This window comes from Notothenia coriiceps, unplaced genomic scaffold, assembly GCF_000735185.1.
Source record: "Notothenia coriiceps isolate Sejong01 unplaced genomic scaffold, NC01 NC01_scaffold00030210, whole genome shotgun sequence".
Classification (NCBI taxonomy): Eukaryota; Metazoa; Chordata; class Actinopteri; order Perciformes; family Nototheniidae; genus Notothenia; species Notothenia coriiceps.
The window spans coordinates 163,414-174,271 of NW_011362911.1; the positions used below are offsets into that span (position 1 = coordinate 163,414).

Genomic DNA, 10,858 nt, shown 5'->3' on the forward strand with positions numbered 1-10,858 from the left:
GCCCATCTTCTGGCATCCACAGTCCTTGCTCGAGGTATGAGCTTTTGCGATATGGAGCTTTTCAGGTCCAAAATAGCCCTCCCACTCTTACATACCCCTGGTACTGACAGGCAAAGTTAATACTTGTTTCCATTTTATACAGTACATTTGTATAAGTCGTCCACCCCAGCATGCAAATCAGCCCCTACTCTCAAGCGCACACAATTCTCATGCATTAGTCCTTTTACCTCGTCCTCTGGCTATCCTGCTGCAAATAAACAAACACTTGAAAGATTCAACGGGCTCCTCTAAATGAATACTACAGAGAATGGTTGAGGCAGCATCAGTGATCCTGCCTGTGTTCTTGTTCCTCTAAATGAGGTTATAAGCCCGCTTGAAATATATGTGGTATATGTATGAAAGGAACAAATGTATGATATTAAAAATGTCCTTTAAGTTGGACCTCACCAGGGACGTCTTCTAATAACAAAAAACGCATTTATAGTAGCGGTTTGCTGTTTTTCTCTATTGCTTATTTCCACTGGGATGGGATTGTGGTCCTATGTACAAACAATGTATCAGGTGGAGATAAGCTTCTCCAGAGTCAATACAAATGGTTTTGGTTGAACCCCATAAGGGACCGGGTATGATTATAAACACAAGTAGTGGAGCTGGAAAAATAACATCATACCATGTTGATCCAATATAAATGCATGCCTCCCTTTCCTCCCACCAGGTTTCTACAGACTAGGAGCTCTGAGGGAGGACAGGGCTGAAATAACATGCGCTCAATCTTCTCTCTCCGTGTTTCCCTGCAGTCCACACAGCATTCTTTACATGCTACATTTGATTCATATAGGTTTCTACCCATTCAGCTGCCTTCTTTTGTCTCACAGCTAGAAATGTAGAAGCAAAGACCCACGAAGACTAAAAGATTTGGGATTAAAATAAAAACAGCGAAGTGGGTTAAGTACAAATCGCGAGTGACTCTTGAGTCTACAAAATCCTTCATCTGATAATGATGACCTCATTTGAAGATGTACTGCTGTAATGTGTTTTGTGCTCTAAGTATGAATCCTTCAGGCATTTCACCCAATGCCCCCTGATCTGTCTGAGACGTATTCACGGCAGCATTATGATTCAGTGTAACTGCCGCTGTGTGCGCTCTTCATTTCTACTTTGGCAGAAGACAATTGGTCAAATAGTGTAAAAAAGTAATGGTTTGAATGAAATAGAACCCTGGAGAATGAAGTTGCCCCTCAGTTTGATTCCAAGCCAAGCTTCTTAATAAGCTCAATTCATTTTCCTCCTGGGCCTGGCTCCCTCTATCACTAGTGACAGGCGTGAAAGGTCAATAACCTTGGCTCATAGCCCTCATATGGTTAGCAATGCCATAAATTAATGGTTGAGGCCGTTATTCCAAACTCTTCAAGTCAGCCGAGGGAAGCTTATCTTCTACAAAGGTCACAGTGCTTAGAACACTTAGTGTGAGAGTGAAGGGCTGACACTGGACCGGTGTAAGATTGAGCGTCTCGCAATTGGGTCGAATCAGATAGAAGGTAGGTGGGATGCTGGTAAACATTTGAAAACCTTTGTTACTGTTGCTAAGCATTCCGTGTTAGGACATAAAACAAAAAAGCCATTAAAGCAAGCACTGTTCTGATGTGGGGAAAAAACGACACTATACTATTTTTTATGGTTGAAAGACACATTCAAATGTATCCGAAAGTAGCAACACAAAGTTTTTGTTGAGACTGCTATTATCCACCAAACACCAAGAGATTAGATCCTCCAGGCAGCAGATTTTCTGCTACTTTTCATGGCCTTGATCGTTTCATCACATTGAACAAATTGGTGGTGTTAGCTTTAAATGATGCAACTAAGATTTGCTTGCACTGTGCTTTTTTTGTATAATTTTTGTGGGGTTGTAGTATTCAGTACAGCTGAAGACGGCAAGGGAAGGGAGATAGAGCGAGGAAGAATTACAGTAAAGGGTTCAAACCCGATGCAGGAAGGACTCGGCCTTGGTACATTATAGGGCTGCTCGATTATGGCAAAAATCATAATCACGATTATTTTGGTCAATAATTGATATCACGATTATTAAATACGATATTCATTGACTTTGAAAACACCCATTAATTGCACTTTAAAATAAATACAAATAATAATTTGAAAAGCATCTTTTTAACTGTTGATTACCCTGAACGCATAATTCAACTGAAAAAACAATACTAAAATAAACGGCACATTTATATTTACATTTAAATAAATAATATCAAAATAATAAATACCAATAAACAAAATCAACAAATATTTTGGAGCGCATTTCAACAAGCTACTAAACATATACAAATATGATCAATAAAAATCCATTAGATCAAATATGTTGCAGCGCACTGTCACAACCTAGCAAAGGAAAATAATCGTTTTTTTCGATTATGTTGTTTTCGTAATTGACGCAGGCCAAAATCGTAATTGCGATTCAAATACGATTAATTGCACAGCCCTAGTACATGAGCAACCTAGCAATGTGCTCTGGTCATGGCATCATCGAAAGTGGTACCCTCATTTTAAAATACTGTAAACATGTTTGTGTCAAATTAGGATTGGACACATTTTGTTCCTCTTCCTCACCATCGTGTTTTCCTTTGTCTGAATCCTTCTGATCTCTGTTAGCAATCTAGGGAGCAATTAGGAGAGTTTGGCTTAATGCACTGATCTCCTGCTTACCCAAACGCTGCTAAATCATTGTCATGTACGAATGAGATTTCAGAGTTATGAATGTTGTTATTGATTTCATTACAATTAATCATGCAGCTCTAATGGACAGCTTCTCTCGCCTCCAAACCTCACACAAACACAAAAACCTGCAATGACTAAAGAGGGCCAAAGAAAGCAAGAAACTAGTGAAGAAATGGAAATTGTTGTGACTTTTCATATGGAGTCTTGCTGTTAGGAAATCTCTTGATTTAGAGCAACTTAATTAATGAACACTGCCAACTCTAGCAAGTGGTAAGGCAACCATTGTCTCCACAATTCTGTTCTTCGTGCTCACAACTTGAGGCAGGAAGTAATTTACAACAAAAGGAAATCAAATCAAAACCACAATCAAACTGTTACGCCATATGCCTTTGTCTTATCCACATGGTTTGTGCAGACTCAGTCAGACTCAACGTGTTTGGAGAAATTAGCAGACCTTCATCTTGTAGCAGCAGTTATACCCCTTAGTAAGAATGTACCCCCTAGCCCCTGTCCTGCTGAGCAGGCACTGCTACAGGAAATAAAGTGGCGACATGCTGCACGCTCTTTAATGCCTCAGTAAATATCGACAGAGGCAGAGATAATATAAACTCAGACAACGCAGGCCGCAGAGCGATATGTTGCTTACTGCCATAGTGTGCACTCAATGGAGACTAAAAATTGCTGCAGGTCAATCATAATACCCGTGTGGCGATGGCAGACACTGGTGTCAGCAAGGCTTGGTAACAGTAGATCACTTGAGACAAGTAATATGGCGTGCTACATATGCTTATCTGATGAGCACACAGTTTGGGGGCGGAGGGATATGTAAGGCAATGTTCCTAAATCACCAATCCAGGCAAGATTACATTTAAAGATTAATTTACTGTTAATAAAAGTAAAAATATACTCCTCATTTTGTTAGACAAGCAAAAACTGCTCCCAGAACTATTTGATTAACACACAATGAGACTTTAAATCCTGTCTCGACAGATGCACACACACAGCAAAAGGAACTATCAAAAAAGCACAAGCTCCACAAAACCTCAAGATAGCCATCTATCAAAAAGTATTACCAACAGCACTAAAATCGCACATCACACTCATGACTGGAGCCATGAAGCAACCAAGGTCACTTCCAGAAGCAAACTCAGTTATAGAATAAGGGACTAAATGCAGCAGAACTGTCCTTGCATTACTCAATTAAGTCACATCAATCATTGTAAAGAGCCAGGGGAGTCCTCCATCTTAAGCCTCATGTGAGGTAGGGGGGAGCGGAGGGAAGGGAAGGGAGTGGTGGAGGTGATAGAAAGCGAGATAAAAGGAGGATGCATGGAGGATGTCCCTTTTTATATGACCTAGCGGCTCATCAGAAGCTAGTGTCCAAAAGAGGCGCTGGTGCGTTGAAATTGAAGCCCCCGCCGGAACACAATAGTTGGCGTGGCCCGCAGGAGGTAGACGTCTCTTCCCAGGCAGGATATTGGCTTTTGTGAACATGGCTACAGTATCTGGGTCAATTAACGTGTCCCTGCTTCAAATGTCTCTTTTGTTGGCAGAGGAATAATAGCGTGCCAATTCATGTAGTCTCTTGAACACAGCATGAGGTTTGAAAATGTGAGCTATGTGTGTCACTTGCATACAAAAAAAGGCTAAACACAAGGCTCTGTCTATTTTTTTCATTTGCTCAAACTCTCATTAATATATTCATTTGAGTATAAGCTTCCCGGTTTGACCCTGCACACAAAGACGTTTTGTATGCCTGTTGTCAGTCAATGCTGTTTGATTTATATCCGGGCAGCAAGTGAATGCATTCCTGTCTAAAAAAAAAGCTTAACGTTTTGCCTTTAGAACAAAAGATTTCACTAGAAACAGAAAGTTGTGGATAGGTCTGCCGATTTCAAATGTGGAGCCAAGGCTCTTTACTCGAATCTGTCTAAACATAATGCGAAAAACAAACAGGACAGGGAGAAAAACTGGACAAATCAAGTGGGGGTATTGCACAATAAACAGCTGGGGCAACACTGCAAACAGAACCCTCTTTGTAGAGACGGGATCTGAGAAAGAGATATGGAGCTGTATGCTCAACCAGCCAAAAAAGATTGCCCCTCAGAAGAAAAATGGCACTGAAATCCACAAATCAGTCCCGAGAAAAGTAAACAATTCACTCCATGGTGCTGATGTATTGTCTTCCTTATGCAAGCTGGCATTTTTCTGTTCCACACTTGTTCTGGCATTTCACTTGTGAAAAATAACTGCTAGCCTAGTTATAAGAAGGCATATATGCAGGGCAATACGGCTATTTATACACGGCCTCATTACATAGTGGGGTCATCTTATGCACTTTCCTGGGTGTTCTTCCCGTTAAATAAAACACATCAGAATCAGTGTGCCGGCTACACGACACCACAATCACTAAGAATGATTGCAGCTCCATCTCATGTCAGGACCAACTGCAAACAGGAAGGGATTGTTTTTAGAAGAATAAATAAATTTCCTCTTTTGACAGTCTATTAGACGGGAGCACACAGATCAATTTTAAAACCTTAGCAATACAGCATCACGGATGGAGGGGCGCAGGTGGGATCTAAAACCAAATAACCTATCAAATCCCTCCAACCTTCACATGACTGTGAGGCAGCAATGCAGTGAGAGGTCTGCTTTCCACATCTGTGTCCAGTGTCTGTAGATCATGATAAGCAATGACACTTTGATTTGGCAAACCTAGTTACATATAACCTTGTGAAAAAGAAATGACAGTTTACATTTAACGAGTCGCAGTTTGATTTTAGAGCGTGGTCTGGCTGTGGGTTTTCAGTCAAATGTTGTTGTTATTAAATGCAGTCTAGGTGAATTAACCTTTACCAACAGCTAGTTATAGAATTGTCCGTTACCAGGAGCTGCCCTTCAACACCACCACCGAAAGCCGTCTGTCTGAGTTGAATGAGCGAATTATATGCCAAGGACAACCCCACCCCCCGCACATTCACACAGGCACGAGAGGGACACCTTAACTCCTGTCCAATGTCAGAGCCACACACTGTTAGGCGCCAATGGCAGAGGGCAGGGCCTGTGGCTGATAACAGCGATATGAAGGGAGGTGATGAAAAGCCATCAGGATAATGTCAGTCCTACAAAATACTTTAACTGCATCAAGGCGTTTCTCAAGAATCCGTCTGCCTCCTAATATGGAGGGGTTATTTTCCGACTACCGTTTGGTTTAGTTAAGAAGCTAGAGCCTAAAAAGGTCAGACATAAATAAAATATGCGATATTCTGTCATGCCACCCAGCAGGCTCAGCAAGCACCCACAAATTAGCCACAGATTGGTGCACTTGTTTTAATATGCTAACACTATTCATTATTTTTTTACGATATGGCCTAAGGAGTGCAACTGTGATCCTCTGACAAAGAGTTGTGGTAGCCCTGACGCTAGCACTCAACCAGCTCTACTTTTTCTTGTAAGACCGGAGGCCAACTGCGCCAGAGTTAACTTTCCAAAACCATGCAGTGCCAAAATTCAATCTGTTGTCACAATATGTGGTGGTTATCTAGGCCATGGCGCTCCCAGGAAGAAAAATAAGACATTGACGGGATGAAAAGAAATGTATGCAGGCTGACAACGATGAAGAATAAAGCAAATTCAACTCTAACTCGCCAGTGATGCTTCAGCTGGGAATTGAAGCGTGGCCTTCATTACAACCTATTGATCACTGAAAACAAAGACCCTGGATTCATTGATTGACTTCCTGAAAAAAAGGAGGGGGGTGGGGATCAACGGTCTGCTCTTACTAACACACTTGTGCTGAAGCCGCTGCGAGAGCTAGTACAAATAAAGGAGAGCTGGAGTTTGAACCCCACTAAAAAGAGAAGGATGGAGGGGTTGCTATTGATGTCGCACTATGACAAAGAGAATATGTGAAACATGCCACAGCTGCTATACAATTAAAAAGCTTCACAGTGTCTCATGATGCTCTTGATTTTTCTCATCTGCTGTGTGATGGCTCCTCTGAGCTTATGGAAGTCATCTTGAACAGGGATCTGAATATTAAGAAAGTCGTGTTTGACTACTGAATTATTCAGCATCAGCACAGACATCAATGCAGACCTCATACACCTCAAACACAGGAATAATGATGGCAGATAGTCTTTTTATGACACTAGGCTTCAGCAGATACCCTATTCCAGGCTATTTGGTAACTTATAATGAATGTTTAAATAAACAACAGCGCTATATAACATTTAAAGTAGCCAATGTTCCACAAACAGTCCCATATTGTTTCTGGCACATAGGACAAGGAGCATGTGATACCACCCAACTTGCTATATAAACCTGAAAGCCTGGACTTTTCAAATTTGCCTTTTCCGTTTCTCCGAGTGATGGATGACCAACTTGCTAGGTCAGAACAACATGAGGTAAGGTATCCCCCCTAGTGACTGGTCAGGACCCCTTGGGCTAGTCTTTCATTCATCTACACCCCACCAGGAAACCCCCACCAGCCCCATCACCAGTCTGAGAGCAGGGGAAAGGGTTGAGTACGTTGCTGAGCACTTGGCCCAGTTTACAGGAGAGGGTCGAGCAGGGTCATGTCTGACCAAACATCGGGGCCCCTTAAACACATCTGAGTGGCCCCAGCTGTACCCGGGGCCATCAGGATCTCAACAGAGCGCAGAGAACCAGAACAACATAAAACTCAGGATTTCATGAATACCATGTTTTTCTTGTCAAAAGGGTGAAATTTGGTTTGTTTAAAAGGTTCGCCTTGAACAAACACGGCATAGAGAGGTAATTACAGCTAATGATAGATTAACTGAAAACTCAGAGATATATATATAACCCCAACGCGCTTTCCAGTTCATGTTCTCATTGCCGACGTTGACACTAATTGTCCCAATCACATTATTAAACTGGTCAACTGTAAACCCCTCCCCCTTTCGTGGAGCCTTCTCCCCTGACTCTCTTGGCATGCTCACATTTAAAGCACTTGAACCAAGGCTAAAGCAGAGTAAAGACGTACTCTCCTTAATTGTGAGGAAACAGAAGAAACAGAGGTGTGAGGTGGAGGGAGGAAATATGAAAGCAGGATACATGTTGGGGGTAGGGGTGGCAGAACAGCAGCATGAGAGACTGTATTAGGCCCAATTAGGCTTTTGGGCTTTTCATTAACCCAGTTTTTAAGGAGGGAAACCTCTGCTGAATAATGCTCTGACTGACTCACTTTGCAACACCGCTATAAAAGGCCTCATCTTTAAAAAAAAAAAACGGAACAATGTGTGTCAGCTCTCCAAAGCCACCAGAATTCCATTAGACACCCAGCAGCACCCCCCGCAGCTGCAGGCTACCTGAAATTAAATGCAATTTTGTAAAACAAGTCACTTTATTAAGTGACTAAACAAGATAAGCGAAACCACTAAACGCACGTCTAAAGGCTCCTTTCTTCCGTATGATGGTCTGATAATAAGTAACTATGTTTGGCCGTTTCTCTCCTCTCAGCATCAGGTCAGAGAAAATATTCAAACGTCAAAAGCAAGGTCAACTCGGCCCCAGAGGGTAACCAGTGGGTAACCCCCTAATACTGAGTTAGTTTTGCGATCTGCAACAATGAGTGTAACCTCCCTTTTAATGGATCATTGGAGATGAGTTCTCATAGAAGAATAATTGTCCTTCCTGGCTTTTCTCTTTGCTGCTCTGCCAAGGAACTTTAAAGAAACACATTTGAACAAATCTATTGAAAATCAATGGGGCTTCACTTGGCCAACTAACAGTTAAAGTGTACTTTATGCCGTTGCTAATGTGATTAAATTGTAAAATCTAATAACTATTTTAAATGGTTGGCCATAATAGATATCATCATATCCACAGGATGTTTTTAATTTAGCACATAGAATGTCGGCCGTTTACATGTGAACTGCCCTCCATTTCCAGGTGTTACAGACTGTGTTACAGGATGTGTATTCTCTTGATCAATAACAATAGGGGAGACTGCAATTAGATGGGACAAAGATATCTAACAGCTCACTCTTGCTGCGTCTCATGCATACAGTAGACCAGGGTCAAAAGCAATACAATACGAACAAAGGACTCATATTACTGACACCTAACACAATGTACGGATACTATTGCACAGATATTCAAGCAGGTCTTATGTCAACTGAGCTAAACTACAAACCAATAACACAAGGAGTTGTTTCATACTGGAATTAGCCGACTGGGTTATTTATCACATGATAAACCCTATGCATTCTGTTGGAACGTGTTGAGACTTTAAAGTAATGGTTTAAGAAAATAACTCCAACAAGTTTAATTTATGCGTTTGTATTCATTATGTAATCCTTTCAGGGCTTAATTGACAACGTTAATGAAATGCGAGGAAACTTAAAGATTAAGCCCTCTACATGTAGCTACAGAATGAAAAAACCCTCAGCTCCTGGCCCAAAACAATATCCTCACCCAGCATGGTGAAAGAAAGTTGAAAAACTTTGGGCATACTCTCCCCACTGTGGGGGCTTTGTCTTTCAAAACATGCCACAGGAGCTTTTCATTAGAGAATGCAGTTTCATTAACATCATCCCACGCTGCTGAGCCCTGCTTCATTACAATGACACAGGAGTGCCCCTCTCTGTCAAGGAACCCTCCACAGAGCAACAACTCGCTGGGGGAGGGGAGGGGAGAGAAAAGAAAAGAGGGGGTTGTGTGAGCGTTAGGGGGGGGGGGCAAACAAAAGGGAACCTGATTACCCCCGGTCACGGCTCATCCACAAGCCAATACAGGGAAATCCATCAACTGCAGGATCAAACGGAAACTTGTGCACAAGGTAAAGCTCAGTGAAAGCTGTACCCACCCATCTAAACACTCTCTTCCCTCTCTCCTTTCTTCGCTCGTCACTGCTACCTCCCCCACCACCTATCTGACTCACTATGACGGCAGCGTGCAAGTTTTAGGCACACACTGTGAAATCCAACACAAGTGAGAATGTTTTCTGGTCCAAATGACCTCAAGGCTCTAACCTCTCTGATAGCACACTGGTGATATATTCCAGTTTTTATTATCGTCTGTATGCCTGCATACTCTTTCATGGTAGCTGCGTACTCAAGTTGTCAATATTAAACGCCTAAAAGGCAGTATTGGTCATGCTTGCTGCAATTTAATGGGCTAAGAAAATCATTATTTTTCACTTTGTTGTTTGGATGTTATGTTTACACCTATTACATCTGGGTTTCCACACAGAAAGACTATCGCTGTAACAAACATTTTTGAAAGGTATTTAAATGGCTGTTATTACTGGGCTGAGCAGTGCAACACTGCAAACGGATGCATAACGATGTCATTCAAGCGTTTATTCTTAGGCATAAAAGTGTTTAAGGTAACAGAGAGAAGAAATACTTCCTGCATATGGTTTGAATCGGTACTGAAGAAATTATAAATAAAAGAGAAGACAAATGCAAAAGAAAGGCATATGGTTAAGGTAGTGATTGAATGCATCAGCACAAGGCATGGAATGTTTAATAGCTAGGTTATTTGCTTGATTAAAGTGGTGCAAATACTCAAATCTGTGTGTAATTGACTTTCTAGTCAGTGCAATCAAAGAAGTTTCCGTACTTAAAATCACAAAGCCAGCAGTTTAGCCACAATGTATGATCAAGCATTAAAGTAACAATACGCTCATGTGTATGTCTGCTTTAGAAAGCTAAAACAGCATGGTGGCTGAATTGACAGGAGCTATATAGTTAAGTTGAACCACATTTGTGCTGGTTTACAAGGCAAACTACACGACTTGCAATACAGCACAGCAACAGAGGCTAATTGTTTAAATATGTCAGGCTTGTTCTGATCCTCCCTGAAATGTAAAACATGGAGGCAAGCGCACACACACTCAAACAAACGTAGACACAACACGCATCCTGGGAATATTTGATCACTTACCATTAAAAAGGGGATGTCCTTTCTCCACGATATCTGGCATCACAACCTTGTATACATCTTCAGAAAAGCCTGGTCTGCATGGTGGGGTGACCCTGCCCTCTGCTGCTATCTGTAATGGCATTACAGATAGCAGCAGAGGGCAGGGTCACCCCACCATGCAGACCAGGCTTTTCTGAAGATGTATACAAGGTTGTGATGCCAGATATCGTGGAGAAAG

The 10,858-nt window shown here is 41.8% G+C and overlaps 1 protein-coding gene across 1 annotated transcript in view; it reads right to left on the reverse strand.

Moving 5' to 3' along the window:
• cdh2 (cadherin 2, type 1, N-cadherin (neuronal)) overlaps nt 1–10,858 on the reverse strand; it is an 81,619-nt gene that overhangs the window by 68,820 nt on the left and 1,941 nt on the right. Inside the window, exon 2 of the mRNA XM_010787171.1 lies at nt 10,642–10,750. Coding sequence (XP_010785473.1) covers nt 10,642–10,750 — 109 coding nt within the window. The remainder of the gene's footprint in view (nt 1–10,641; nt 10,751–10,858) is intronic.